General features: G+C 36.7%; 1 protein-coding gene across 17 annotated transcripts in view; it reads right to left on the reverse strand.

Moving 5' to 3' along the window:
- NRXN1 (neurexin 1) overlaps positions 1–18383 on the reverse strand; it is a 1110559-nt gene that overhangs the window by 528248 nt on the left and 563928 nt on the right. For 16 of the 17 annotated variants that reach the window (XM_068563995.1, XM_068563994.1, XM_068563993.1 and 13 more), the window contains 2 exons: positions 10763–10936; positions 4808–4927 (listed from right to left, as the gene is read on the reverse strand). In XM_068563995.1, coding sequence (XP_068420096.1) covers positions 4808–4927; positions 10763–10936 — 294 coding nt within the window. Of the gene's footprint in view, positions 1–4807; positions 4928–5874; positions 5902–10762; positions 10937–18383 lie in introns of all 17 variants that reach the window. The other variant, XM_068563979.1, reaches the window with a different exon arrangement.

Genomic DNA, 18383 nt, shown 5'->3' on the forward strand with positions numbered 1-18383 from the left:
ACAAGTCACAGTCAAATGTATTTCATCCTTGTTTCAATGAATGATACTAATTCTCATACAAAAGATATGATGGATTCCTATCAGGAAGATTTTCTTTTGGCAAAGTTTAGAATTCTGAAAATAGTCTTTTAACGGCAATGCCCCCACCCTCCTAGCACCAAAATAACAGCACTATGATGTATTAATCCCTTATGGTAACAGACACCATTGAAGCTGAACTGTAATTTGGCACACAACATTTCCACACTAACGTAATGTGACAGTGTTATTATGTGCACTATTTTCCGTATGATCATAGCCATATTCATCTTCCCCAACCTGATATTAAATTAGCTAGTATGGGGCTTCCCTGGTGGTGCAGTGGTTGAGAATCTGCCTGCCAATGCAGGGGACACGGGTTCGAGCCCTGGTCTGGGAAGATCCCACATACCGCGGAGCAACTAGGCCCGTGAGCCACAACTACTGAGCCTGCGTGCCTGGAGCCTGTGCTCCGCAACAAGAGAGGCCGCGACGGTGATAGGCCTGCGCACCGCGATGAAGAGTGGCCCCCGCTCGCCGCAACTAGAGAAAGCCCTCGCACAGAAACGAAGACCCAACACACCCAAAAATAAATAAATTAATTAATAAATTTAAAAAAAAATTAGCTAGTATGGTTACATTCTATTCTGGACCACAGGGTAGATGCAAAAAAGGGATTATTGTAGCACAATGGTCTGATGATGGTGTGTGTGCGCAAGCATGAACAGGTGATATGTAGATTTAATGCAATGAATATCAACTCTTAACACAGACCTGGCACACAGCATGCACTCAGTAAGTAGTTACATCCAAGAGAAAGTTCACAAATCTAAGTGCTAAGTGCAAAAACAGTTGCTCTAAGATTCCAGAAGAGGGAAAGTAGGCCCAGCTCAGAGGACCAGGGAAGTTTCCATGGGATGAAGCAGTTTAGGTAAAGATTGAAAAATGAAAGTACATTTCTTCAAGCAGATATAGTGAAAGGAATGCATTCTAGGTGGAAGGAGTGCACTCCCCAGGAGGAGAAATTAGCATAAGCAATGGTGAGGAAATTGGGAAAGTGTAACGTTGCTCAGACACCATAAGTTAATTGGCGGTAACATGCCATATTGACAAAGTTCTACAATAGACAAGAATGAAAACGAAAGCTAGGGTCAGACCATGGAGGTTCATGAACTCCAAATTGATGAATTTGGAGAGATTGTTGACCACTGAGGATGTCCTAGAAATCCTTATGCAAGATTCATGCATCTAGTCAACACTGATTTAATGAGTTACTATTGTCACCAGTTATATGCAACATAAGGTACAAAACATTGGGCTTATGAACCCCTCCCCCCGCAAAAAGGATTATTGTTCCTGGGAGATAAGACCAAACATAAGTAACTATAAGGTAGAAAGTGATGGCTGATAAAATAGCATAAACAATGTTCTACAGAGGTCAGAGGAGAGAATGCATTGTCTCTGGTTAGGAGAATCAGGAAGAGCTTGTGATATTTAAACTAGGGAGAACAGGAAGAAAGAACAAAACTGGTAAGGAAGCATAGGATGGATTGGATGCGGAAGGGATAAGAAGGGGGAAACTCAACCAAGATATTGCTACAATGAGCCAGAAAAATTACATTGGGGACCTAAAATATGACACAGATATGGAAGAATTAAGGAGTTATATACACTACACCACCCTACACACACACACACACACACACACACACACACACACTCAGAGCAATTATTTTTGTCGATGAGTAGGTCATTTAGATGGCAACTTTCCAGGGAAGAAAGGGTTTCACAAACACTTTTCTTTAAAAGTAGCCTTTGGCATCACTTTGCCTAAGTACCTCTTCTTTTTGAAAGATTCCTTTAACTTCATTAATTAGTATGATTTATCCAGGATTACACTTACAAGAGAAAACGTATTCCTATCTTCCCGTTGTTAATTATGTCTTCAGGCTAATATAAATAAAAATTTCTAGTTACTCTAACTCTGTGAAAATTATCAGAGAGATGACTTTTAGAAGGTCTGTAGGGGGCAGGGGTGGGGGTGGGAAGATCTCATTTACAATGTGGTGTGTTCTTTCCCTTTCTTTAAAAAAAAGCTTTGTTTCTATCTTCCTTTTTTTGTTTTCTATGCAGTTGACAGCTGCAACCACAGAATTTATGTATAAATATCTAAGCGTGGAGAAGATAATTTCATTAAGAAACAAAATGTCCTAAATGGCTTCATTAAAAAAAAAAAGTCAACCTCTATGCAGAAAAGGATCTTGTTAAAATCCCAGGAATCACACTAATTTTATTTGCGCAACTTACAGAAAAACAGTGAGATGTAGAGATAAGGTTTGTTTTGATCAATTTAAAAAGTGAAGAAAATGTGGCATGCTACTTTTATTGCCATATCAATTGCATGTCTTCAAGGTAACTGTCACTATTGTACAGTTTGTATCTACAAACTAGAGTTGATATGAAAATAAGATTTGCTTTTAAATACTGATTTGTACGTACATATCCTCACCACCAAAACACCAGTGTACAAGCCAAGAAAACTATTTCCCATTTCCAGAAAACCCACAAACAGATAATGACTTAATCAAAATGCATGTATTCTGAGAGCCCTCCAAAGTAATTTTAATGCTGATTTGTGCTAGAGGCATATCGGGAGACATATTTATTGAATGACAGTTACCTTACTTACAAGAAAATAACAAATAGCCTTATCGTTGTCATCACCACTACTATCACCCAAGAGCAGCATTCAAATAATTTTCTGTAAAAATGATTTGAAGACAGCATGATACTTAAGGTAGGATCTTGATGTTCCTTTGGGAACTGTCTAGAGAAAATTATATTCTTTATACTTAACTGGTATAAGAGGATACACAATCTGACACAACCAAATGACAACTGTTTTGTAAAACATGGAAACTAGACTAAGCACAAAGTTTGGCAGAGAAAGTTCTTTAGCAAAATGAAAACCAGTTTCATGCAGAAAAAAAGCTCTCTCAGCTACATCTGTCAGGATTTTAAAATTGGCATAATAAAATCATAACAAATTATCAGTCTTCTGTTTCTCCTTGAAAGTAAGTTGATGTTATTTTCTCTGGGGCAGGAGCAACTGCAGGAAGTTACTATTCTATTTACATATTTACATATCTTTATTAAAAGGATATATAGTTTCTTTGATTTGCTTTTCTTTATGTACATATAAGTATTTATTGACTCTTTACATAAGGTTATTTACATAACTCCAAATGTGGTTTAATGTTTGTAAGAATGATTTGATTTGCAGAAATACAGTGTTTGCAAATGTGTGATGGTTTGAATATGTGTTTGTGGCTTCAAGTTTCTTGTAATTCTTGTAATGGAAGAGCTCACTGGTAGGATGAAGACTAAATATTTCTCCTTCTGTGGTGGTGTGATCTTTACATGTCTCTTCCAAGTACTATTCACTTTGTATTAGTTGCTGTTCTTCCTATATTCAATATTTTGGATAGGAAACCTGAAGATAGCTAGGAAATTGTACTATATTGTTAGGCTGCAACAACTCAGTTCAATAACACGTTCTGGTTTGACCCCATCTTCAACCTTATGATACACATATCTACTGACATGAACAGAGTCTCAAATAGATAAAGGTCAAAATGAACAAGCTCTAGTCTTTCTTTAAATCCATACTCAAGCTCAGCCTTTGCCTGGAAGCCCAAACCTTCAATCATCTCATCTGCTATCCCACCATCCTAGAGCTTTTTCTTCAATGTTGTAGCATTTACAACGTAAGCATGGACTATATTTTACAACCAGAAGGCTCTGTCAGATATATTTTCTCAAGAGAGTGGAATGCAAAGTTTTGTAGGAAACCCTTGCATTATCATTTTGATGCAGTGTTGTAAAGCAGTATCTATTTGAAAGATAAGAAACAGAACTTCATCCCACATACCAGTTAATATGGTCTCAAAATCCACCCTGCTATCACATAAATTAGGCACTCACAAATATTCCATAATATAATGTGAACGTTGTGTTTCTGTCATGCTTATTTTTTTTTAATGTAATTTTATTTATTTTTTTGATGTGGACCATTTTTAAAGTCTTCATTGAATTTGTTCAATATCGCTTCTGTTTTATGTTTTGGTTTTTTCTTTTTTTTTTGGCCACAAGGCATGTGGGATCTTAGCTCCCTGATCCACACCCCCTGCACTGGAAGGTGATGTCTTAACCACTGCATCGCCAGGGATGTCCCCTGTCATGCTTATACTGTGAGACTAAAGGGGAAAAAACACAAACACAAACATAAGGGAGCGTAGTTGAAGGACAAAGTTTAAACATACTGTCTTTTAACGTAAAAGGCAGTATGGGCTTGAAAAGATGTAGAGAGAGAAACATAATGAACCTGTCAATTCACTAAAATTCCAGCCCTCAAGATACAATCTTATGAAATGAAATATTACTTAATAGAAAGCAACACGAAGGCTCTTTCAAAAACTAGGGGAGGAGTGTCATATACAGGAAATGAAGAAAATTATTTTCGACAAGGTGACCATTAGCAATTTAAAAAATTCCAACAAAGAGTTGAAGACCAAAGAATCACCATCATCACGGATTTTGGCTAATGGCATCCTTGAGTGACACTTTAGTATTTCAAACATGTCCTTTCTGTGGAACCAAATGCTCCTCCCAGTTATGACAGTTTAACTTATTCATGGATAATATAAAGACTCCCAGTTTTAGACCCGGGATATCAAACAGTAACTGGAAGCAAAAATGAGCATCAGTCTACACTCAGAGGGGAACTTACGGTCATTGCAGAGTGGCCCGCTGAAGGAGGTCATGCTACAGTCACAGCTGAAGCCGTCCCACTGCTGCAAGCACACGCCTTGGTTGGAACATGAGTCCTCCTGGCAGGTTGTGCTGGGCCCTGAAAACAATCCAAAAGCAACTTGGGTTCTTTAAAAAAATCTAAAAATGTTTCACACATGAGCTAGGTCACATTTAGTAGTTGCCAACACCTCAAATTACATGACCAAACTAGTTTGGAAAGTTCTAGTTTACACACCTGAATTAGGAACAGAGAAGCTGTAATATAAAGGTTTCTCAAGTTTCAAATACAGGACAAAATACATTATAATAGTAAACTAGACCAGCAAATAGTAAAAGCAAGCACATAGCTTCTCGTATGATCATGGTAGCAGGTGATGTCATTCATCATCAATAATTCTCTCTCACTGTTTGGATTTTAGAAAAACGCATGGATCTCCTTAACTTCTGACCAATGGGTAGAGACACCATGAGAGATGGAGATTATAACTTCATGAAACTGAGATACAGATTAGCAAAAAACACAAAAAACAAAAAAAACCAAAAAAAAAAACCACTGAAGAGAGTTATACAAAAATGCCCTATAAGTTTCTAGAAGTTTTCCTGCACAAACTATGAATAAAGTTATGATTGCTGGGCGTTTTGGATAGGTATGTTGGCAAGTATCAATCCACATGCTTTAACAATTTCATGCAATTAAACATAAAACTAAAAACTCTGTATAAATGACATGCCCCCATGTAACATACAAGTAAAAAGAACGCTAGTCTATTTCTAAAGAATCATAACTAGAACACTGAAAAACAAAGAACTAAAAAAGGATGATCAAAGCACTAAAGGTAATCACTATACAAACATATTCAAGACTGAAAGCCTTTATGCAAACTATGCTACAAAATGAGGTTTCTTGCACAACATTCAAGAAGGGGAAAAATGAAAACTTCACCCAAATGACAGTTACTGCAAAAATGTAAAAAATGTTATTTTGAGGTTTCCACTGTGTATTACGGGGTTTCAGTCTTGTTTTATACACACAGGGCTATCTACCTTGCAAGTCAGCTTTCATCAATGCAACTTTGTCAGCAAAATTTAAAAAAAAAAGCAAAATATATTAAATGTTAGTAAGCAATACTGAAATGGGGCAAACATAGAAGAACGTTCAGATTCAAAAAAGCATGCTGCTGTAAAGGGGGAGAGAAATGCTATGTAGAGCAAACAAATTAATAATTAACAGCCATAAATCTTAAGAGAAGCCAAAAATAAGAAAGCGATAATTGATTAGAATTTCACTCTATATGTATTTATATAATGGTTAACTGAGCCGATGACACAAAGTGACTGCATTGCTTAGTTGAAGCATGCAGCCCCATTTGTCACGTGCAGATACAGTGTAGACGATGGTCATTAGCGGACCAATTATCCCTTTCTATTTTTTTCCCTCTAGGTCTTTTATCTTGCTATTGTAGTTGAGGCTTAAAACTGTAATGCCAGCCATTCTCTGCCAACAGTTGGACCTTACAGTGACACCAAACTACCAAAATGTATACACCATTTGGTAGATGAAAGAAAAAGTAAAGGATGGAAGAAACAAATTGCAATATAATTCCCCATAAAGAAAATTCCTTTACAAGATTGCCACGTGGAGTATTTATCTTTGCTTTCACCAGACGGGGTATAGATTTCTTACAGATCTCAGAGTTACATCTATATTTTCTCTTCCTCTATAACTGTCTTCAACTCTTAAATACTGCCCTGTGAATATTTATTACAGTAGAACCTCACTAATAAGGGTTATCTTAGGGAAGGGTGGGAAGGGAACACCATCTACCTCAATACCTTTAGAGTATAAACTGAAGATATTTTCTAGTGAACACAACCTTAGGTTTTATGAAAATACAAAAATAGACACCAGACTAATTAGATGCGATTAACACTGAGAGCCTTTGAAGTAACTGCTCTAGTGAATACATGAGAATTATCTGTAATTAGATTTTGTACAAATTGATGTTTCTATAAACATCAATTTTAAACATCCTCCTTACAACCATATTTTTATTAGAAATTTCTTAGTCACGGTATTCTTCATAAGAAGTTATTGAATGTAGCCTAAACATTCAATATGAATTTTTACAAATTCAGAAATCATAATACTGTAACTACTAATTATATAATAATAATAATAGTAATAATAATAATCAGTATAGTAATAATAACAAAAATAAGAGTCGTTTTTAATAATAATAAAAATCTCCCAGGCCTGGGAGACCTGAATGGATGTAATAGTTTTTCTCACCTATGGCATCAAAGAACTAAGAGCCACTAAATTGCTCAGTTTTTGTTTTTTCTTCCTATCTGTGAGAGGTAAGTGGTCCAATGATCTTTATTCCATGGCATTAAAGACCGAAAATAATTAATATTTGTTAAAAAAAAAAAAAAAACTCGAAGCAATATTCCTTAGCACAGTCCTTCCTCTGGTACAAGCCCAGCCTGGGTCAGGGACTGTGTTATCAACGGATACTATTCCCCTGACTCGCCCAGCAGAAGGAAAGATCAGGAGCAAGAACTGATGAAGAGCCATGTTTTTGTTTTTCTTTTTTGCAAAAATTATCAGAAACACAATTGCAAAATAATGCTAAGCTCTAAAAATGGTAAAATTGCAATTCTAAAAAATAACCTGCCTGCCCATATTGTAGAGCAGCCACTCAGAGTGGCTGCCAAGCCTTTATGTGAGCATCAGGACATGCTTTATTATGTTTTTCATTATCACAACAGTCTTTATATATTCAGGTATTACAAGTGAATGCATGCCTATGCCTGACAAGTCACATTTTTCAAAGTACTCACCTTCTTGAAAAATATTTAAACATTGACAGTCATTTGCACAAGACAAAACCCTGAATTTATTTTTCATTTTAGTTATATAAATGTCCTTTTTATTTTATCACTGAATAAAATTGGGAGCAAGCCACAAGGATATTTGTATTAAGTGGTTAAAAATCAGGATAATGTTTGAAAAGGAAAGGAAAGTGAAGGTAAAACTACAATGTCTGGAAACCAAAGAAACAATAGAGGGAAGTGCTTAGATGCCTGGGATTTCAAGTAAGGCAAAATTGGGTTCAAAGCTTCCATCATCCACTTACGTGCTGTGTGACCTTAGGAAGGTCACCTTACATCTCTAAGGCTCAATTTACTCTTCTAAAAAAAAAAAACAAAAAACAGTAATACCTAATTGATAGAGTTTTGGGAAATGAAATTGCATATGTAAACTTATTGCTACCAGTGCTTAATCGATGGTAGCTTTAATAGTGAAGTATTTCTTTAGCTTATAATGCAATTCCAGTGTTGAATGTTATGAGTCTCTGCAAGTGCCTAAATTAAAAATTGGTTCACTGACTTCATGTACGGAAGTTATCTTGACTCAGTATTGAGCTTAACTGAGCCTGATTATTGGTGGATTGTCAGTCTCTATTTTCTCTTAAGTAAGCAGGTCAATGCCTTTCCAGGTAGTAATTTTCAAAGTCTGGTGTCAGACCACAAGCATCAGCATCATTTAGGAACTTGCTAGAAATGTAAATTCTAGAGCCCCATCCTAGACCTACTGAATCAGAAACCTTGGGGGTGGTGTCAAGTAACGTGGGTTTTAACAATTCTCCAGGTGATTCCAATACTTGCTCAAGTTGAGAAACATTAATGTAAAGGGAAAAGGACAAGGTAAGTTCCCTCTGCTAGCTAATGTGTTGTGTAAATAAAATCAGCTATTACTCACTGAAATAAGTTAGAAATGAAAGGCCGCAAGTGATTATTGAGAGAAGGCCAATGACTTTTTACATGAAAGAACTTTAGAGATTTGTGGGTCTTGGGTAGAAATGGTGGAAAATCTTGACAAGATATCACTTAGTGATGTCAAATTTATACTATTTCTATTAATATGGAAGTTAAGTGATTCCAATGTGATTTGAACTCAAAATCCCATGAGAACAATCTTTAGAGAAATAATTTATTGAGTATCTAGAAGTTTACCACCAATCCTAAAAATATGTGTATCTTATCAATTACACCTCTGACGGGTACCTCTGAGATTATTCCTAGGAACCACAGAGGACAGAAATAATCATGAATTAAAAATTGTTAACCTTGATGTTGGAATGAAAAAATCAGGGAAGTGTCAAGGCAGAAAGGCAGGAGCATGGCAACATTCTAAAAATAAAGGAAAAGGGAGTAAAAGAGGGTGAGAATTATTAAAGCTCAGATATTAAAGCAAACTAGATAAGGTAAGGAAGGAGCCAATGTCATAATCTACTGAATGATTTCAGATGTTCAAACCATAGTTTAACATTACCCAAGAAGATGTACAATCACCTCAACCAAATTGCTTATTAGATTATGATGGAAAATAACACCAAATTTTATTTCTGTAAATACACTTTCTCAGTACATTTCTTATTAGTTTTCCCTTCCACTCACCCACTCACATTATGTGCCAGTGGTGGGAGGTCATGTGTGTGGGTTTGGTTTTCTATCTTGTAAGTGTTTAGCTGTGAATGTGTCTGTCTGCTCCCACCATTTCTTGTAGGTGAGAATTTACCGAGCAACTTGTAGAAAGGCCTATTTTTGAAAAATGTTTTCAGGAGAGTTTGTAGTGCCTTTAAAAAAAACAAAAAAAACCCCCATATATTCTCACTTATTAGATCACCTCCAAAAATCAAAGTTATGTCCCACATTTTTGTCTCCATCCACTAGAGAGAATTTATTCACTTAACAATTTTGTTTCCTTTGCTAAATTGGTAAAAGGAGAAAACACATAATTTCCCTTCCTTTTACAAAAGGGCATTTATACCAAAATTTGAAACAAAGTAAATAAATACAGTAAAACATTAAAAATGAACTCAACAAAGATTTCCATTAAATAATCTTATCCTCTGGCGTGATTAAAACACAATTTGAATTTCACCTGACTTTTCAGGGAAATATATGTTGCAGAGAGAAAAAAATGTATTTCCAAATAAAAAATTTATATGTACTTAGGTAACTGCTAAATCTAATAGCATTATTTTGGCTGAGAAGACATGATTCATAATCTCCTGGGAGACAGGAATTCACATCTTTCTTCACTTCGCCCATATGAAATTTCCTTATGAATCTAAAATTTTCAAAATGGCCTGAACTGTATTCAACATTAAAAGAGAAGCAGCAACACATTCAGAGCTACAAAATTCAGGATAATGTGATTAAATTGCATTTATGGAGGGAGAATTGGCTCAAATAACCTGAGGTGTTGAAGTGAAAATTATCTAAAATGAAAGTAGCAATCAAAAAGTACTCCTACAGATCTTAGTCTGATAGAGAACACAAAAGAACAGAAAGATACTTCAGCACATTTCTGAAGTATGGAATATTAGCTTTGGGTAATAGAAGAAACCAATTTTTGCTAAAACAAACTGATAATATATGGGAGATACTCTTGCTGCCAGGTAGAAACAAACCAAACCGTGATTTGAGAATGGGTATCTGAATGTTATTCTCTTGTTGTATTCTATTGAATGTAGATTTCAAAAAGCAGGCTCAAGTTGATTAACATTTGCTGGAGTAAATATGTTTTTCTAGTCCAAGTGGAGTATCTATTTAATGCTATAAAGAAAGCAGTGCAGAAGTGATTAGCATACTAATTAGGTGAACTATAGAATGCAAAGAAGCAGAAAATAACAAGATCCATAGCTCCCATTTTATATCAGGCATTAGTCTAGGTTTGTAAACAGTCCAGAAAATTTAAGATTTATGGGATGAAAAGTTAAAAACATGAATAAGGGCTTTTAAGCCGTAACTGGGGGTTTGGCCAATTGTCAGAAATGAAAATTTTGCCTGCCAGAGAATTCCGCTGTTCTCATTTATAGGTGGAATTAGAATTATTTTGAGTGCGATAACAAAGATCTAGTACCTTCACATCCTCTCTCAATCTGTCCATTGCAGAAAAGAGCATCTGAGATGAGGTCCGGAAGCCGTCCATTTAGATCAACTGATGCCAGGCAGCCTTGAAAGCCCTCCTTGGCGTGGACGAGTTTCGGCAAGGATTTGTATGTTTCCTTGGCCACTCCTCCTATATACAAGTCACCTGTGGGAAGACAAAAATTTTGGTCACAAAAGTAACTTAACATTGACTTTAAACAACAGTAGAACACACAAAAAATAGAGAGGTTTATTTTTCATTAAATTAATTTTAGAAAGTAAATTTATAACTAGATATTTTCTTAAAAGTACAAAACAATAGAGGTGTTTGAATAATACATCAGCACTAGAAGAAATTTCTAGAAGCTATTTTCACAGAGAACTTGAGTTCGATACAGTGTGGCCAAATGGAAGGAACATGGACCATGAAGTGGTCCCTGAATTATTGGGTTGGCCAAAAAGTTCGTTCAGGTTTTTCCATAAGATGTTATGGAAAAACCCAAAAGAACTTTTTGGCCAACCCAATAAAATCCAAGTCAAGTTATTTACCGACTCTACGGCTTTGAGCATTTTTTTTTTTTTTTAGTTTCTCTGATCATTAGTAACCTCATTTCTAAAATGGGAACAATAAAGCCTATCCCACAGGGTTGTGTGAGGATTAAATGAGATAAAATAATGGAAAGAATCTATCAGAATGAAAATATGTAGTAGATGTTAGCAGGTGTTATTATTATCAAATCTACATTCTGCTTAGAGAATTCTAGGCCTTTCTGTTAACTAGAAGCTCAATAAATTCTGAATGTCTAATGTCTAAAATTGCCTTTTCTAGTATGCTTGAAACTATTATCCTTGCTTGCACCTAACTTATTCACTAACTCACTCCCATAGTAGACTATATAAACCTGAATATTCCATTCCTTTTCAAGTATTTCATTTTTTAGGTAAAGGCATACCACTCTGAATTATTTTTGCTGTTCTGGGATCTATTGACAAGTTGTCAATTAATTTTTCCCAATTTTATTACAGTTTTTAGTGGGACACTTTGCTCTGCTTGTCATCTTCATGTCTCTAGGTTTAAGATTTCCCAACTTTATGGACTACTACTTAAAAAAAGAGATTGCAATCCAAGTTTGATTCTGTTTCTTTTCTATTAAAGATTATTCACCATATCTGTATAGCACTGAGTAGATGTAATTAACTGACTCTAGTAAACAATGCAGAACATAAGGAGGGTGACCCCAAATTTCCATAATATACTACTCCTGTTTACAAGTCCTGGTAACATATTCTATTTAGCTACTTACTTCTCTGACTTTGCATTGTCATTTGGATTTTCGCTCTCACGTTAACCATTTTATTTAACTTTCATGCTACCGGATACCTTCTCCCACTTTAACACAAAACTCCTATATTCCTAATGTTCTCTGGGCCCCTTTGTATTGTTTTCATGGGACTTGGGAGGAAGGAGAACTGATACACATGCTGATGCTCACACTGTTTGTTAAGTCATGAGTAATAAAGTGCTTGGTGTCTGACCCAGAAAGCTTGTGTCTTCTGCCACCATCCATAAAACAGTAATAAGCTAACCTGGTAAGTAGGGTAAAAATCAAGCAACACACAGGACACTCCTGATTGTATTGATGAGAAAACTGAGCTTGCTTAAAGTCATTTAGCCATAAAAACTGAGAACTTAGGTCCCTGACCTACTAACTAAAGCTCTAAGTATTACACTAGGATGCCACTGATTCTGCATAATTTGTACTGAAGGTACTGGATATGCTTACTTCCCTCACCTCTTAAATTAAAGGAAACATCTATTGACTATTAACCATCATTCTTAATATTAAAGGAAAGCATGTTTTTTTATCTGAAATAGGATACTATTTTTGAAACATTTGATTTTTCCCTTCCATATTTCCTTTCTCTCCTTAGTCTTTTCTCTCACTTAAATTTCAAGTGATTGTGTTTTATTTGCCTCAGAGACCAAAGATATAAAATTATCTTTATGTATTTGATCCTTAAAATTCAAGACTCTTAGAGGAGTGAAATAGACAGAATATACAGGTAATTACATGAGAGGAGTAAAGCTTTCCTGCCCCTCATGTGGGCAAGCAGGAGACAAAGCTGGAGGAGAAGAAGTGTGAATATAGTCATTGCCAAATAGAGGACATAGTGATCTGACTTGAGGCCTGAGCCCTGGTGGATGCCAAAACCTCATGTAGGTTGAGGAAAGTAATACTGATCTGTGTGCATTTCCTCAAGAGAACCCAGAGGCAGCAGTGATATCCTTAAGAAGAAATAGATGCATAGTAGATTCAGACATGCTGGGAGCTTTCTTAGCCTGACAGAACTTTTCATATCCCATTGTGGTGTGGCAGCAACAGAACAATTCCCAGAGTGGAACAGGAGCAAGCAGAAAAAGGCTGGCCTGAGGAGGTCATGCACACAAGAAAGAAGATGCTGGGTAGCAATTCAGTGGGCACCTAAGCAATTAATATAGAATATTTGAGACCAACTCCTGTGCAATCTCTCTACCTCCCCAGATACTGGTACAATGGAAGTCCCCCACCCCCAAATCATCTAGACATAATCCCAAGGAAATAAGGGAACTGAAATTGCCTGAGATTACATTTTCACTAACTCAAAGAATCAGAGCTCAAAACAGAAACCAAGGTGAGTTATAGAAAAATAGAGAAAGGGACCTTTCTTGCTCATCTGAGATTGTGGGCTGAACTTTATACTATTAGATATCAAATATCAATGCAAGGAAGTGCTCCCTACATTCATTTGCTGAACTAAATTTGTTAAGAAACTTCAGCTCTCCTCTGGGCCTAATGAATGTAGTATTAGAGAACAGTGGGAGTTGAATGAATAATTCTTGTCATTGCTTCGGGTTTTTCAGATGCAGAACTTAGTACTCAAAGTTATGTATGGGATGCTATATATTTGACAACCAATCTTCCTCTTTCTGATTGTAACCTCCTGGAGGATAGAGATTGTGTCTTTGTCTTAGATTCTCCCACAGTGCCTAGTACTGGGCTACAAGCACAGTGGGCAATCAATAAATATTGTCAGTCAACTGATGGATTGAAGTCACAGTAGATAAGGATCAGAAAAGAAAGAAGAATGGTAAGGCAACACATGGGGAGAGAGCTAATCCTAAAATGCACTTACTTCCTTTCCCCACTTCCTGCTACTTCCTACCTTTTTTCCTATCAGCACACTTACTTGCCCAAATAAGTTTTTAAAGCTTATTGAGGAGAAGTAGTAATCTTTCCCTTGTGTTGTTAAAGAGCAGAAAATATTGATTCAAGCTGTGCAGGATGTAAGCCTCAGACGTACCAAGGTGGATGAGTTTGGCTTTACAAGCAAGGGACTCATTCTCATTTTCATTACTGAAGTTGCACTTAGCACCACCACTTAATACGGTGTTTATAAACTCTTCATATAGCAGAGAGTGGTCTTAAGTCTCCCACAGGATTGCCATAGGAAGAGAACAAAGGAAACTTTTAAGTGGCCTGAGCCCTGTGTAACATTAGCGCTTCATCAAAGATGCACCTTCTCCTTTTGATCCTTGGGGTGATGGAAGGAAAATGACCCATTAGCACTAATGGGATCTTGCAGGCAAAATCCTGTGCATGGCAAGGAAGCTAGGCTTTTTAATGACCCAGTGTATGAACGAGAGGCAGGATGGACAACCAGTAAGAGTCAGTTTCCTATGGACTTGAGGTCATGCTGTTACCCTTCCTTCAAGCTATGAGTGGTTGATTTTTATTCATATTATTTAAGTAGGCCAGGTATGCAACTGACGAGGAAATGATGGAGCTGTGGCAGAAGAAGGTGCAAAGAACATGCACCGAGCCAGATAATCTCAAACATTTGGAGAGTGGACTTTTAAAAAAAATATCAAGAAACCCTTATCTTTGTCACTAGTGTGGAGTGTGTGTGTGTGTGTGTGCGCGTGTGTGTGTGTGTGCGTAACGGCCCCCCTCTCAAGAATGTCATCTGTGGAATGATCTGAGATGATATCACAAGTATCCATTCCCCAGTAGTTGAGCAGTAATGAGTAGGGAATAGCGCACAAGCTTTTTAGTTATACCTGGCTACAAACACCTGGTTCTGATTGCCATTTACTGATTGCCTCAGTGTAGGCACATTAAGTTACATAACTTCAAGAGTCAGATTCTTCATCTGTGAAATGGGTTAATAATGCCTACCCTGTAAGGCTGTGAGAATTACAGAGAATGTATGTAAGAATTGGGCACAGCGTGTGCTCAGCACGTGATTGCTACTGGTGTGGCAGTGTTGGTGTGTGTGGTAAGGAGTATCCATCAACAGTGTGCCTCATTCTATGTTGACTGCACTGAGAGATACAGAAGAATGAGAAGTACAGGTTGTCCCCGTGTTTCTAGTATAATTAGAGTGACAAGATGTCAAATGTACAAGTCTTATTTTCTTTGACTTAGTTTAGACGTATTTGTGTGCTTGAAGTGTGCCCTGCACTATACAATAAGCAGCTCGAGAGGTTTCTTTGACATACTCAGTTTGAATCCCAGCAGCATTGAACCTGGTAACATAAATGGGACAATCGCTTGATAAATATCTTCTATTTTGATATAAACAGACTGAGACACAAGAATTCTGTGAAGCCCAAGGGACAGGTTGTAAGGTTCAGGCTAAATGCGCCTTATAAAATCAGAGAAATAAAAGGATTTTCTGGACATCAGCTGTAAGCTGGAGTATCATGAATGAGTTTAGACCAAAAGAAAGTAAAGGATACATTACTTTGTAATGACATAAATGAAGGTGCCAAACATGGGGAACAGCACAAATATACCAAGAAGACAAAATTAATACAGCATTCAAAAAAGAGCACAAAAGGCCAGAATGGGCTGGAAAAGAAGAATTTTCAAAGGGGCCATGGTAAATAATGTTGGATAAAAAAAGTCAAAGGAGAGTCTTGAGTAACATGATAGAATTTGTGACTACTGTTTTTTTTTTTTTTTTTTTAAAGGCAATGAGAAGTCCAAAAATATAAGCCATGCAGGCTAGGAGATGAGGGGATTTGAAACAGCAATAATTTGGAGAGAAGAGATGAAACTGCATTTAACACTAAACATGTGTAATTTGCGTACGGGTGTCCTACAGGGATGATATGAACACGGGGCTTAGGGACGCTGGGGCTGGAAGGCCTGGCTTGGGAGCCATCAACCAAAAGCAGAAAAATGAAGTGGTGTAGGAGGTTTTCTCTTCTCTTAAAACAGGGAGCGTAAGGCAGTTAGAGCAAGGACCCTGAGCTCTACAGCAGCAGAATGCCAGCGTCAAGGTATACTTAGTTCTTTGACTCAGCTTTCCTGTTTATTCATATGTATTTTTTAGTGCCTCTTAAACATCTCAGTTTCATTTTAATTAAAAAGAGCATACCTAAAAAGGACAACTGCTTTGTAGATTTGGAGAGCTAAAACTCTAGGGAAACTTCAGGAGGCTCCCACAATCTCTTATAAGTGGCATTTGAAAAAAAAAAAAAAAAAGCTGGAGCAATACACACTGTCTTACTTTCCTACTGGCCAGACTGGAGAAGGTACAATTCTGGAGGCTTTGCTGAGAGGATTTGACTTTGGACAGCAAATTGGGAGACTACGTTAACTTTCCTCTCAATTCTTGTTGTGACTGGCTAGTAGAAAAAGTACAATCAGGCTGGGCTAGTTTCTCAGAGTTATTCTGCGGGAAAGATGCCCTTCCTTACATCAGAGAACAGTCAATCTCTGCCCCCACCTTGATTTGTATCTTTATCTTTAATTTTAATCTTTTGTCACACATCCACAAATGAACATCGCCAGGTTAGATCTTGACCATATAAGTTAATGCAGGCTTTCTTTGGGAGACAAATTAAATGTAAACCTCTTTTAATAACAGGTGTGCCCTGTTAGATAGAAGAAAAATCATCTCTAGTCCCTGGAGAACAAACACAAACTTATTTACTTCATGTTTTTTCTAGGTTGAAAGCCTACGTTACTATTTCCTGTGATTGCTTAAATAAATGATGTTAAATTACTAGAAGCAAAAGCATGGGAAATCATTAATATTTCTCTAACACATTTGAACCTAAGAGTAGATAAATGAATACTTTCATAACAATGAACCGTTTGGATTAAACAACAAACACTATCCGAAACCACGTCTAAGTTCAGGGCACACCAAATAGTCATTATTGAAGTCAAAGTTGGCAATTCAAGTGGATGTTTTGCTCTGAAACACTAGATCTGTGTCCTTCATAGATCTCTATGAAAAATCAGGTTAATTTTAGAAATCCAGTGGTCATCAGTTTGATTTATTAGATATTGTTTAAATTCTCTACACTTTAGTCTTCCTTGGTGCATAAAGGGTTTAATCCTAGAATAACCTGTTTTCACTTCTAGGAAATACCTGTAAATCCTTATCTTTAGGCCTATCTTGGTTTTCTAAGTTCAGCCTAAAAACAAACCATCATCTTTCCCCCCTCCCCGCACTGGGAAATTACTTCTAGACTTCCCTGTTTTATAGCAATCACATTTCTAGTCTCCCTGTTACCCAAACTGAAATTAATTTCAAAATCATTTTTTAACTCCATTCTATTTCTTATACCTTACATTCAAATTATTGCTGAGAACTTTGCTGTGGATGACACAACTTGGCCAATACTTCTGACGTCTGTGCCTCCATTTTCCTTTCCTTTTCCAGTTCTTATCTTCCTTTCCCTACGTACACCTTTTATGCAGTAACCCATGACCTGGTGTCCCTGCCTCTATCCATCCTCCTCGTTAATACCATATCCATCGTCCCCATACTGTGTTCTGATTTCTTTAATACACCCCGCTGGTTTCTAAATAAAGTGTGAGGCTCAGCATGGTCAAGATTTTGAGATATCCTCCCTCAGTAACTTTTTCTAAACTTTGAACAATGTCTCCCCAACAATTTTTGCCAGGGAGAGAATTAGGCTAACATCAATCCTCTACCTATATTTTAATCTTTAGTCAAACTGTATTTTTCACCATTTTTCCAATACTGCACATTCATGCGGTTCCTTCACTCTTCACAGTACATTACTTCCATCATGAGTGTCTTTCCCCTTCCAATGTTCCATTTCAAAGCCTGATGCAATTTTGGGGTCTCAACTCAAATTCCACCTTGTTAATGTGTTTTCTCAGTCACAGGCAAGTATGATCTTTGAATCCCCGTAACATTTTGAACCTCTTTTCTGACAATTAACATTTCCTTCCCAGTTCTCTGTGTGGATATCTTACCTTCCCATTATTTTATAAATTCCTTGAAGAAAGCATCATAAGTGAAGCACCTTTTTAGTCTAATTTTTACTTAGCACTCACTAATTATTTGTTGACTCATTGAATGAATGGATGAATTAGCGGTTTTCATTCAATAAATAATCATTTGAACAATAAGGACATAGTGAAGGTTCCCTGGTTCCCTCCACCTGAGAAATAATGAATGAAGTTAATTGTGGGGAATTTTTCTTCTACTGACCCCTTTCTTGAAGCCACCTAGCTCATTAACAGGGTTCAATGCAGTGACATTTTTTTTCATTCTGACAGTGTAATTCAGGAACAATTTTAACC

Source organism: Eschrichtius robustus, chromosome 15, assembly GCF_028021215.1.
Source record: "Eschrichtius robustus isolate mEscRob2 chromosome 15, mEscRob2.pri, whole genome shotgun sequence".
Taxonomy (NCBI): Eukaryota; Metazoa; Chordata; class Mammalia; order Artiodactyla; family Eschrichtiidae; genus Eschrichtius; species Eschrichtius robustus.